This window comes from Canis lupus, chromosome 24 (genome assembly GCF_011100685.1).
Source record: "Canis lupus familiaris isolate Mischka breed German Shepherd chromosome 24, alternate assembly UU_Cfam_GSD_1.0, whole genome shotgun sequence".
Lineage (NCBI taxonomy): Eukaryota > Metazoa > Chordata > Mammalia > Carnivora > Canidae > Canis > Canis lupus.
In genome coordinates, this window is record NC_049245.1 from 27,528,004 (window position 1) to 27,541,276 (window position 13,273).

The 13,273-nt window shown below is 37.8% G+C and overlaps 1 protein-coding gene and 1 non-coding gene across 10 annotated transcripts in view; one reads left to right on the plus strand and one right to left on the minus strand.

The window, feature by feature from the left end:
- Positions 1 to 13,273, plus strand: part of RALGAPB (Ral GTPase activating protein non-catalytic subunit beta) — an 83,140-nt gene that overhangs the window by 12,789 nt on the left and 57,078 nt on the right. For all 9 annotated transcript variants that reach the window (XM_038572301.1, XM_038572300.1, XM_038572304.1 and 6 more), the window contains 4 exons: positions 100 to 315; positions 3,470 to 3,672; positions 8,447 to 8,610; positions 10,225 to 10,411. In XM_038572301.1, coding sequence (XP_038428229.1) covers positions 130 to 315; positions 3,470 to 3,672; positions 8,447 to 8,610; positions 10,225 to 10,411 — 740 coding nt within the window. In that variant the 5' untranslated portion in view covers positions 100 to 129. The remainder of the gene's footprint in view (positions 1 to 99; positions 316 to 3,469; positions 3,673 to 8,446; positions 8,611 to 10,224; positions 10,412 to 13,273) is intronic.
- On the minus strand, positions 4,612 to 4,718 carry LOC119865772. The gene has a single exon (XR_005378136.1). It is a non-coding gene; the product is annotated as a U6 spliceosomal RNA (small nuclear RNA).

The window sequence follows — 13,273 nt, forward strand, 5'->3', positions numbered from 1 at the left end:
AGCTGCTTTATCTTACCGTGTAGGGTAAATCTGGGTTTTACTTATTTTTATTAATTTGCAGTAGTGTAATTTAACAGTAATTCTCTTTTGTCTTTTCAGGTGCCATTTGGATAGTCCTTTAGCGGCACAATGTACTCTGAGTGGAGGTCACTGCATTTGGTGATCCAGAATGATCAGGGCCACACGAGTGTGCTGCACAGCTATCCAGAGAGCGTTGGGCGAGAGGTGGCAAATGCAGTGGTCCATCCCCTTGGGCAGGCCTTAGGTACCCCTTCAGTGGCTGGTAGTGAGAGTTTGTTAAAAACTGACAAAGAAGTAAGTGTTTCTTCATTTCATTTTACTGTGTAAAAACATAATTTTGTTACTGGTGAATTTATTATCCTTTTAATGGCTTTCTGTCTAATGTAGTATGAACTTCTTATTTTGACCTTTGGGTTGAGGGTTGGGGCTGCAAGTTTGTGGGGGTCAAGGAATAGGTTGTACCATTGTGCTTGTTGGCTCCTTGCTAGCTAGACCCAATTCTCCACTTGAATTGTGCCTGAGACAGAGGCGTAAGTATCAGGCCCTTTCCCTTAAGCTCTGGGCCCAGTCTTCAGATTTCTATTCAGAGATGTGTTTGGATGTTCTTCATTGCTACTCCCATAAGGCCTCTAACGGAAGGCCTGTCTTATGTCAAGTTTTTAGGCTACACATATGCATTGAACTTAAGGCCCTCCTGTGTCTCTGTCTGTCTTTGCTTACCTGACTCACAGGGGTTTTTTGTTTGTTTTTATGTCTTATTTTATTTAAATTCAATTAATGAACATAAAGTGTATCATTAGTTTTTTGTTTTTTTAAGATTTTATTTATTCATGAGAGACATAGAGAAGCAGAGACATAGGCAGAGGGGGAAGCAGACTACCCACACGAAGCTCAATGTGGGACTCGATCCCTGGACCAGGCATGCCCTGAGCCAAAGACAGATGCTCAACTGCTGAGCCACCTGACTCTCAGGTTTAAGAGTGCTGCAGAACAGCTAAGCCCATCTGGCTATGAGCCCAGTGGTTGGAATTGAGGTTGTGTTTGCTGTCCCCAAAGATAAGGGCCATTGGGGTGGCTCAACTTGGAGGTGATCCTCTGTTCTTGGGTTCAGGTGACTGGGCTAACGTGAAGTTTTCAGGGGGAGGTCATGAAGGGACCCTGAAAATGGAGGGATACAGGAACTTGCTAGTGTGATGTCTGGCTAAGATACGGATTAGAACTTTGTGCTTGAAGAAGTTTCTACAACCCTCAGACTTTGGGTTTTAGACCCACTTTTTCTCCCCATTACTTTTTGATTTCTTTTTGACAAAGGAGAGATTAGATTTAATCTAGATAGACTAGTCTAGCTACAAGACCAAAGCTTATAGCTCTAAAAGCAGTTTATTTACCCTCTGCAGGCCATAGATGGCTGGAGGATGAAGTACTTCAGTCTGAGGAACGGTTTTCTCTCTTCAGAGCACCTTAGCTAAGACTTACCCCTGAGGACCAGTGCTTGCTCTGGTGCATACTCCTCTTGGTGGGCCTGTAATCTGGGAAGAGATAGCACATGAATGGATAGAAGTGCTCTGGTGCAACCCTCATTTGTTCTCCTTTTCCACCTTTAAAATGATATGAGAGAATATTCCTTGAATCCAGTGTCCTCTGGAATCATACAATTGAGCTATTATGAAGGTATCACTAGAGATGTTTTCTCCTTTGTCTTTTCATCTGACAATTAGGGACTTGTAGTCGTTTTTAAAATCCCTCTTATATTTGTCACAACTTCGTTGTGGTGTTAGAGCCTTTAAGGTTTATCACTGTTGTAGATTATATTGTATCAGAATATCTATGTTTTATTGCTGTTACGTATTTTTACCTTTACTTAGCCTTTCTAGTTGTTTTTGAGCTTAAAATTTTGAGAACATGTATTTATTTTGTTAGATTCAACCTTAGTTTTAAGCTGTTGAAGTTTTATTGAATCCTGAATTTCTATCTAACAAGTTAGCTTTCCATTTTAGTTTTGTGGTATCTACTGATGGTCAGCCTGTAATCTGTTTTTCTCTCTTTTCCTAAGTTAAAATCTCAGCAGGGCCTTTGGCATGCCACTGGGTACCTTCTTCCAAAATGATCTTAGTACATTAACTCACTGTATTCTCTCATCTTGTGTTTCAACCACTTACAAATCCAGCCATTCTTCCTTTGGGCTACATGTCCCCATCTTGTCCACAAAGGTATCCTGCATTTGACAACAGTTCTTGCTAAAGCCCAGTTTCCCTTTAGCCAGACAAGGCTATTGATGGTGTGGTGAGAGTAACCTCAGATATCTGGCTGGAAGACTAGGGCCCAGGTTTTCAGTTTTACTATTTCTAAACCAGTGACCTGGGCCAAATTTCTTAATCTTAAGTGTCGGTTTTCTGATCTGTAAAGTGAGGATAGTTTGCTCTCTCGCACAGGGTTATTTTAATGGGTAGATGATATTTATGAAAGTGCTTTATAAATTGCCAGGGTTATGCAATTGTCCACTGCCTTCATAGTAACCTTGTTAGTAAAGGAATGAAGCTTATCTGGCATGACTTGTTCTTTTTGAGTAGGCTGGTTCCCAGTGATCATGCTTCCCTTTTATAAGTGCTTACCGATCATCTGCTTAGTAATTTGTCCCAGAGTTTCACCTGGAATTCACTAAAACTTTCCGGTTTGTAGTATCTAGAATAGTGTTTCATCCTTTTTTGCAAATTGTGCTATTTTCCCTTTCTGGCCATAATCGTCTTCATTCTTCATGACTTCAGGCAGTGGGTTGGCAATCTCTCAGACAGGTTCTCTCAGCCTCTGTGATGTGATGGCAGATGGGTCAAGAGGCTGGAACTCATTTAGTGCACCAAGTGCCTTGTTAAGATCTTACTCAGCTTAAGTCCCTTCTCACTTGTGTTTGATCTTACCTTCCCATGTTAATTATTTTCTTTAGCAGGGAAAGTCACAGGATAAGAGTTGAGCAGTTCATATTCCTTCTCGTTGTTGTTAATGTTGTATAATCTGGAAATGGAGTGTGACTGAATTTATGTATATGACTTCCCAAATGACACACACACCTATATAAAAATTAAAGGAGAAAAATTGCTAAGATGTTCTATTTCTGTGCCTCCGGTGTCTAGGGAAAAATCAAGATGACCCCATATTGCATTTTATTTCACATAGCAAACAGTAGTAACGTCTAATGGGTAAAAGCCAACATGGGCTTAATATTTAGAAATAAATAATTATTTTTTCTTAAATATTTTACTTAGGAAATGTTGTTTATATTTTATCCATGGAAAGTACATCCTTGAGAATAAATCTGATGATATATGGTTGAGATGAATGTACTGTCACTTGAGAGGTTTTTGGTAATAAAAGAGGTAAATATTTTAAATTAGTCTCCTGAGGTATAGTAGGGATGTGTGATGATTCTGTATGTTTATTTTCTTTTGTTTAGGTGAAATGGACCATGGAAGTAATTTGCTATGGACTGACCCTTCCATTGGATGGAGAGACTGTAAAATATTGTGTTGATGTATATACAGACTGGATTATGGCTTTAGTATTGCCGAAAGATTCTATTCCATTGCCAGTTATTAAAGAGCCTAATCTATATGTTCAAAGTATACTAAAACACCTGCAAAATCTTTTTGTACCAAGGTAAGCTATATCTGTCTGGCCTATTATCAAGATTGTAATAAAATATTCACAGATACTACTTTTTTATATTAAAAGGAGCTCATTTCATTGTTACTCTTTTGAAAAGTAACTTTCATTATTGTTCAAAGAATGTACTAATATGCATCAAAGGGATGGGCTTATATAAAGTTTACTAAGAGTTTTTAAGAAGTATGTGCTCATTAAAGGTTTTTGGTTTCCTTTCTAAGATCTAATAGCTGGTAGATATTAAAATATTATGACCCCTTTCCCCTCCATTCAAAAAACATACTTTTGCCTGTCATAATTTTTTCTACTTAAGCTAAAGGCAACAAAGCTTACTACCTTAAGATGGAGCTTTCCTACGAGAGGATGAAAACATCGAAGTAAGCAGACTTGAAATTATTATGGGCAAATTCATAGGCCAAAAGATTATCTTAACAGCTTTTTTTTTTTTTTTAAAGATTTTATTTATTTATTCATGAGAGACAGAGAGAGAGAGAGAAAGAGAGAGAGAGGGAGATAGGGGCAGAGACATAGGCAGAGGGAGAAAGAAGCAGGCTCCATGCAGGAAGCCCGATGTGGGACTCAATCCCAGGACTCCAGGATCATACCCTGGGCTGAAGGCAGGCGCTAAACCGCTGAACCACCCAGGCATTCCTCATAACAGTTTGTTACTGACTTTTTTCTCATACCTTCTGAGAGTTTGGGAAATAGAGGAAATAATGGCAAAGGAAGCATTAGTTAGTTTCTTATCCATTCATGAATATTTCTTTTAAGAAAGACCTGTTTTTAGCTATTTTTTATGTTTTTAAAAGAGGCAGAGGGGCTTGCTTCCTTTTGGAAAAATTATCATTATAGCATTTTTCTATCAGATGGTGAGGGACTTTGAATCATCCAAAAACCACTCTATAAATTTTAACTTTTTAAATTAATTATTTATTTATTATGGAACGCTTCATGAATTTGCATGTCATCCTTGAGCAGGGGCCATGCTAATCTTCTTTGTATCTTTCCAATTTTAGTATATGTGCTGGTGAAGTGAGCACTTGGCTTTTTAAATTTAGAGAGAAGATTACTTTGGGGGCACCTGGCTAGCTCAGTCGGTAGAGCATGCAGCTCTTGATCTCAGGGTTGTGAGTTTGAGCCCCACGTGTGGTGTAGTTTACTTCCTTAAAAAAATTTTTTTAAAAGAGTTTTAGAAGATTACTTTGCAAAATTTGAATTAGAAAAAATCTCCATTGAGAACTCTGATGTGTAGGATCAAGTATAAACTCCTTGCCTTGTGTGAAATAAATGCTGGCAGTAATCTGGCCCTTAGGCAGATTAGCTGCTGTTAATTCTGCACGAGTCCTGCTCATTGGTCAGATTCGTAAATTAAACATTCCCTTAAGACTCCTTAATGATCTTCCCCATCATCACCTGCCTCTTTGTCTTCCTCCTCTCTTTCTCCTAGCTGTCCACATCTCACTGTTGTTGGCTTAAGTTCTGTCTTATAAAGAGATGCCTAACTTGACCATCCAGACCCACAGTGATCATACCTTTTCTGAACCTGTGTGGTACTTCCTGTGTCATGCTTTTATGTCTTTACTGTTTTTTGTTTATCTTTTAAAGTGTGTGTCTCATTTCCCCAACTAACCAACTTGAAAGCAGGAACTAGGCTGTATATATTTTGGGCTTCTGTAATAACTGGTGCAGTACTCACATTATTTTAGGTGTGAATTAAATGCTTGTTGCTTATATTTATTGATTTCAAATAGAAGTAATAGGAAGTAGTTGGCAGTGATTAGCATATTATTTGTGTCTAATCAGGTTCTTCTAAAATGATGTAGTAGTTCTAATGCTTTTGTCATTCTATGTAGGAGGCTAATTTACTAGCCTTTTCTGGGTGGCATGGGACAGTCTCAGGAGTAGTATTGTCACTGTTTCTTTACTGTTTGTACTCTTACCACTTACTTCTCCATGCTCAGTTCATTGTATTGATGAAAAGTATCAATGGCATTTGAGTTAATTGGGGGTTTGCTTTTTTCCTCTTCTGAGAACATGAGTACCTTGTTCATTTAACATTTGGTAATTAGCTTATTTTCTTGAGCATGCTTCAGAGAGGATACCGAATTGAGTACTAGGGATCTCCTGGCCAACAATGTCTTAGGGAGCTGAATATTTTCAGTACTATATACTGGGAATTAGGATCTCATCTCCCTTTATTGGAAGTTATCAGGGTTGTTTTTTTAAAAATTCAGATCACAAAATTGTCATCAAGTTTACTTAGTTTTTATAAAGGGTGACACTCAAAATAGAAAAAACTTTTTACCACTTTGCTAGAAATAAGTCAAAGTGGGGGATAACCTCCTTTGGCCTATCAGTTTGATCTCTTTTTTGTTTGTTTGCATAATTAAGTGAAGAGTGAATCATCTTTTAAAATTTTTTTTAAGGTTTTTTTTTTTAATTTTTATTTATTTATGATAGTCACAGAGAGAGAGAGAGAAAGAGAGAGGGGCAGAGACATAGGCAGAGGGAGAAGCAGGCTCCATGCACTGGGAGCCCAACGTGGGATTCCATCCCGGGTTTCCAGGATCGCACCCTGGGCCAAAGGCAGGCGCTAAACCACTGCGCCACCCAGGGATCCCTCATCTTTTAAAATTGATTAGGATTTTCATTGCTCAAATATATTGTAGTTTAAAAAATGTAATATTCTTCTAAAGCAGTGAATGGCAAACTTTTTTGATAAGAGACAGATAGTAAATATCTTAAGGCTTTGTGGGCTGTACAGTGTCTGTTGTAACTACTCAATTCTGCTTATGTAGAGAAAGTGGTCAGAGATAATATATAAATGAGGTTGCATGGCAGCATTCCAATAAAACTAACAAAAGTAGATGGCAGACCAGATTTGATCCATAGGCTATAGTTCATCAGCGCTTGTTCTAAGAACAATTTTTTTCTGAAGAACAAGTTCTTTTTGAAAACATCTAGGGGAAAGCAAAATCTCTGGTGTTTAGACCTTTCTGTTTATTTCTTAGTAAAGATGACCTTATTTCTCTTACCTTTAGAAACTTGGACACTGCTCCTGAATTAGGCCTTCTTAGTGAGGCTACAGTTACCTATAGAATAGAAGTTTCCTTTTGTACCAGTGGACAGCCGTAGGTTACTACCTTGAAGTGTTATCATTGCTCGCTAGTTTGGAAGAGTGTCAGCCCCAGAGCTATTCTTATTTCTTATTCTGGACTTTTTGAATGGCTAGATGAGATTTGGGGCTATTACATAGTTTTGTACTGTTCTTCAGATAACCAGAGCAATAGACACAAACTTGAGCCTCATGGCTTCACAAGACATGGGACATCTCCCTGCTCTTTGTGGGGGTCTTGGTCTTTCCTAGGTAAATGTCTCATTTCACCCTACGTAGGACTTTAGGAAAAACTTAGTAGTATCATTTGTTTGCAACTTCAGGGTAAGTGTCTGGTTTTCTGGGCCATGGCCCAGAATCTGAGAATCTTCTATCCTAAGGTTGGGGTGAGAGCCCTAAGGTCATTCATTTTCTGGATTTCTTGAGGAAGCTCTGTTTTATCAGTTCTTTGTGACATGAGTCATAATATAGAAACTAGTCCTCAAGATTTATTTCAGTAATATTAATTACTTATCTTGGGTTTCACATAGGAGGTCTGGAGGCCAATTTACCACTCAGTTATGCAGTGAGTTTCCTACTGTTCTCAAAATTCTCAGGTGGTCCAGCCCGGGTAGCTCCGCGGTTTAGTGCCGCCTTTGGCCCAGGGAGCGATCCTGGAGTCCCAGGATCGAGTCCCACATTGGGCTCCCTGCATGGAACCTGCTTCTCCCTCTGCTTGTGTCTCTGCCTCTCTGTATCTCTCATGATTGAATAAATTAAAAAAAAATTTTTTTTTTAATTAAAAAAAAAAGGAGCAGCCCGAGTGCCTCAGTGGTTTGGTGCTGCCTTCAGCCCAGGGCCTGATCCTAGAGACCCAGGATCGAGTCCCACATCGGAGTCCCTGCATGGAGCCTGCTTCTCCCTCTGCCTGTGTCTCTGCCTCTCTCTTTCTGTGTCTCTCATGAATAAATAAATAAAATCTTAAAAAAAAAATCTCAGATGGTCCACTTTGGAGAGTAGGGTTAAGGGGCTGTGGCTTGGACCTCTGTCTTCAACTCTAGCCCCAATACTTTGATCTATTTTATTCTCTTGAGAAAAAAATGGTTCTGTGGAGACCACAGTGGCAGGTGCTCATTTGGGAGGCATTTGCCTCTGTACATCATCAGTTTTAGGGACCTGTGAGGATATTCCATTGGATCTTTAGGCTCTTCTTTAGTAGACATTAGTGTCAAAGGGACTGTGAGCACTATGAATTCACATTCTGAATTCTCGTGAATGTGTGTTTAAAAAATTTTAAAAAGAATGCAAAGACCATTCTGTTTCAATGTGAGCAACAGAAGTGGCTATGGGTATTTACTCATTCACTCAGCGGAAAACAGTATGCCTGCTATGTGTAAGGCACATTTTAGATTCAGAAAATCCAGAGGTGAAGCTTACATTCCATTATTCCTGCCTGTCCCCAATAGCTTTTCAAGCTCTCAGAGGAGTGTTAGGTTGGGATCCCAGAGTGCCAAACTGTATGGTGGCGAAATAGCTTTGAACTAAAGAGGGTGTACCTTGTCCTGTCTTCTGATGCTCTTAGGGAGCATTGCTTTCTGTGTCCATAAGTTGCCTGTCCTTGAGCCTTTGCTTTCTCTCCTCAAGGCTTGTCAGTGATATGTCTGTCTTCTTCAGACAGGAACAGGGCTCCAGTCAGATCCGACTATGCTTACAGGTCCTGAGAGCCATTCAGAAACTAGCCCGTGAGTCATCCATCATGGCACGAGAAACGTGGGAAGTCTTACTATTGTTTCTTCTGCAGATTAATGACATACTTCTAGCCCCGCCAACTGTTCAAGGTCTGTTTATGTTTTTTCTAATTTATATCTGAGCTCTGGATACAGTTCACTTTAAACTGAATGAATAATAGACTCAGTGGGGATTTACAATTTGGCATGACATTTGACAAACCAAAGTTAACGGTTCTTAGAATAGAAGCCCTCATAGGCACAATACAAGATTATTTTACCTTCACTGATGATTTTGCTAATGTAAGGAGAGACTCAGTGCATTAATGCATATTTGATAATGATAGGAACAGTAGGTTGTGTAGTTTATAGGATAGAGCCTATATAAGAAACAGTTAACTGAAGTAGAACCTGTCAGTATTGTACCTGATTACAAAGTAGTTATCAAAGTAGATGCTGAAAACTTGACAGCTACAGAACGTATTTTGTTCAGCAGATGAAACCTATAAGGTCTTTAAGGGTTCTATTTGGAAGTATGACAATATGCCATTCATTACCTTGTCATTAAGAAGCCTCCAGTTGTATGCCTTCAGACTGTATTTTAGAAGCCCTTTTGTGTATTTTATAGCACAGTGTACACAGGCTGAAAGTTGATATTCTAGTTCTAGGTTCCTTTGTTGCCTATTCATCTGTGTAGTCTCTTTGCTAGTGGACATGCAAGTGTGCTGGTGATCTCACACTAATGGAGTGTCCAGGAAAGGATCTAAAGGAAATCACAGAATTCCACTGTTGAAAGTGACTCCATAGTAGGAATACCTTTTCAGTTACTGACAATAGTAGCCAGTCATGGACTCATTAGCTCTTTGGTACATAGTCTCCATGCCAGGGATCTCAACAACTCAAAGGAAGTAATTTTTCCCTTTCTGGGGCCCAGTATTGTTGAAACTTCAGTTTTGCTTATTTGAAATATGCATCCTTATAACTTTTCCTACTAATCCCAAGTTTGCCTTGTGGAGCTATGCAGAGTATAGACCACTGCTTCTCTCCCTAGTTCGGGGCTCAGAGCAGAGGAACAAGTTTGTTTTTCGTGAATGAGGCTCCGTCCTGCACAGCACTCATCCTCTTGCTCCTTTCTTTGTCTCCCTTTCCCCTGAAGGGCAGCTTTCAAATACCTGAAAGTTTTACAATGGAGTTTGAAGGTAGAAAGATCTGTATATTTATTTGCTGTGATTCCTTCACTTACTATGTAAACTGGGACGAGTTACTTAAATTTTCTCATCTGAGTTTTCTCTTCTTCAAAATGGGTTTAATTAATAATTGGTAGAAGATATAATATTGCAGAATTAATGTGAAGAATATGTGAGGTCATGTATATAAACCAGTCGGCACAGAAACTGACCCAGTAATCACACATCATAGACATTTGTCCTTCCCCTTTTCCTCTTCGTCTGTCCTACTTGCTGGAAGATAAAGAGTTTTGATAAGAACCAAGCAGGGTGACTTGAATACTTTTTAAATGGTAATTGGTTGAGTAGTCATGATTTTCTCCATAAGAGCTCCTAAGAATTATTTCTCATTCTTACTTATTAAATGGCTACTTGAAAGTCAGAATTTAACATTGTAGTTACTTTGATTTTTTTTTTTTACCATTTATCCCAAATCAGTGAAGTAAAGATTTTTCTTTAAAAATAAGTATATCAAAGATGTTTTCTTTTTGTTGGTAAGGTGGCATTGCTGAGAATCTAGCAGAGAAGTTGATTGGTGTTCTCTTTGAGGTTTGGTTACTAGCTTGTACTCGGTGCTTTCCAACACCTCCTTATTGGAAAACCGCCAAGGAGATGGTGGCAAACTGGAGGCACCACCCGGCAGTGGTGGAGCAGTGGAGCAAGGTCACCTGTGCCCTCACTTCAAGGTAGGTTACCGTCATCCATTTACCTTCCTTCATCCACCCAGCTTAAGGCACCTTTCCCCTAGTTCTGTGTCTTTCTGGGATTTGTGGAATATGTTGTGAAAAGCCCGTATCCTGTGTCTGTTATTACTTGTATTTTAGTGACAGAATCGAGCCACGTTTTAAAAATAGATGCAGCAATTTGGCTACTGCCTGGCATATTTAAAACCTTTCAGATTAAGCAAGTATGGAAAAGCAAATACATTCTGTACCCTGCCTCCCTTGCCAAAATCCCATTCTTAATCTGATTACTAAAATATTCATGATTATTATGTTAAAGAAACCATAGAAAGGTATAAAAGAAAAAAGTTATTAGAAATTGTATTATATATGTTTATACATAATTTTACAGAAATGAGACTGTACTATAACATGCTATATTATAACCAAAATAGGTAGTTTGTTATGATAATTTTACCTTTTTTACCATTTATATGTAGTACCATGACTATTCTATGACTAAACTTCAGGTTGTATTATTTTTTTTTTTTCAGGTTGTATTATTTTTCAAACTCATTTTTTTTCATTTCAACTCTATATTTTATTTATTTATTTTTTTAATTTTTATTTATTTATGATAGTCACAGAGAGAGAGAGAGAGAGAGGGGCAGAGACATAGGCAGAGGGAGAGGGAGAAGCAGGCTCCATGCACCGGGAGCCTGACGTGGGACTCGATCCCGGGTCTCCAGGATCGTGCCCTGGGCCAAAGGCAGGCGCCAAACTGCTGCACCACCCAGGGATCCCCCTCAACTCTATATTTTAATATGTAACTCTAAAAGATGTGGATTCTTTTTAAGTGTAATCACAGTACTGATATCATACTAAAAATCTTGAGTCTTTTTTTTTTTTTTTTAACAGTTCTTTAATATCAGCCATTCGATATTTAAATTTTCTTTTCTTTTTGGGCAGCCTGGGTGGCTTGGCGGTTTAGTGCCGCCTTCAGCCCAGGGCATGATCCTGGAGACCAGGGATCGAGTCCCGCGTCAGGCTCCCTGCATGGAGCCTGCTTCTCCCTCTGCCTGTGTCTCTTATGAATGAATGAATGAATGAATGAATGAATCTTAAAATAATTTTTTTTCTTTTCTTTTTTTATGGTTGATTCCATTGAATAAAAACAAGCAGGGTTCACATATTGCATTTAGTTGACATTTTTTTTTTTAATTTTTTTTTCAATTTATTTATTTATGATAGTCACAGAGAGAGAGAGAGAGGCAGAGACACAGGCAGAGGGAGAAGCAGGCTCCATGCACCGGGAGCCCGACGTGGGATTCGATCCCGGGTCTCCAGGATCGCACCCTGGGCCAAAGGCAGGCGCCAAACCGCTGCGCCACCCAGGGATCCCAGTTGACATGTTTCTTAAGTCTATCTTAAGCCATAGGTTCCTACTCTTTTTTTTCTTAAAGATTTTATTTATGAGCGATACAGAGAGAGAGGCAGAGACATAGGCAGAGGGAGAAGCAGGCTCCTTGAAGGAAGCTTGATGTGGGACTCGATCCCCGGACCCCAGGATCACGCCCTGAGCCAAAGGCAGACGTTAACCGCTGAGCCATCCAGGCGTCCCTCTCAATTTTATTCCTTTACAGTAAAGTTTTTGTTATTGAAGAAACTGAGATGTTTGTCTTAGAATGTTTCTACTCTGAATTTTTCTCATTATGTCCTAATTGTGTTAATATATTTCTCTGTCCTCTGTATTTCCTGTCAGCTGGCAGTTATATCTAGAGACTTGATGTGATGTAGGGGGAAGGCAGTGTGGAGGCGGGGACAAATAATTTATAGTTTGCATTATGTATCAGAAAGTAGACTGGTCTTTTTCTGAGTTAGTAAAATGTTTACGTTTATAACTTTAACATTATTTAAAGTAAAAGATGGAGGTTTTGGAATATTCTGTTGATTCTGGTATATCTTAGTGAATGTCAAAATTAGAAAATAATACTTCTTTTTATCTTGCTTATAAAAGCAATACATAGAAAATTTGGATGACATAGGGAAAAATATCCATTACTTATAACCAATGTTAATGTTTTAATGTATTTTTTCCATTTCTCTTTATTACAAAAATTGAGATTATTTTATAGAGTATTATTTTTAATTTTGATGCGTCCCATTAATTACATTTGCCTTTTCCATTCTTAAATAAATCTCAAGATCATATTTTTAATGGCTTTGTAGTTTTTCATTATATAAGTGGCATTATAATTTATTTAATAATTTCTTTGTTTAGATATTCATGTTGTTCCCAGTATTTTACTTTAAAGATATTGTTGATATGAATACTTTATGCATAGTTTGTGTGTGTATTCTGGTTGTTTCATTAAAATATAATTTCTAGATAAAAGATAATTGAGTCAAAGGAACTTTGAACAGTTTAAATACATTTGGAGTAGTACTACTAAATTAAGTAATTAAATTGTTGAATTACTTTTAAGGTACACCATAAATTCTGAACTTCATGCAAGTTATATAGCAGTTATTATGGATAAATTGCAGCTAAGTTGTATTGAAGGAGTTTGCAGTGGGATGACTCTTAAAAATAATTTAAATATCAATTTATATTATAATTAAGCAAATAATGGTAGAAACGTAAAGCTGCATATATGATTATACAATTTACTATATATGTTATTTGCAATTATTTATAAATAAAATTTAAAAGTAATTTATAATTTTATAATTTGATTTGTAATTTTGTTATGAAATCATAAAATTATAGTTTATATATTACATATTAATGTTATAAAGCTATTATATATAAAAATAAGGTTATAATATGACATATATTTAATGTGTAATATATGTAATTTTATAATTTATGATACATTCATAATA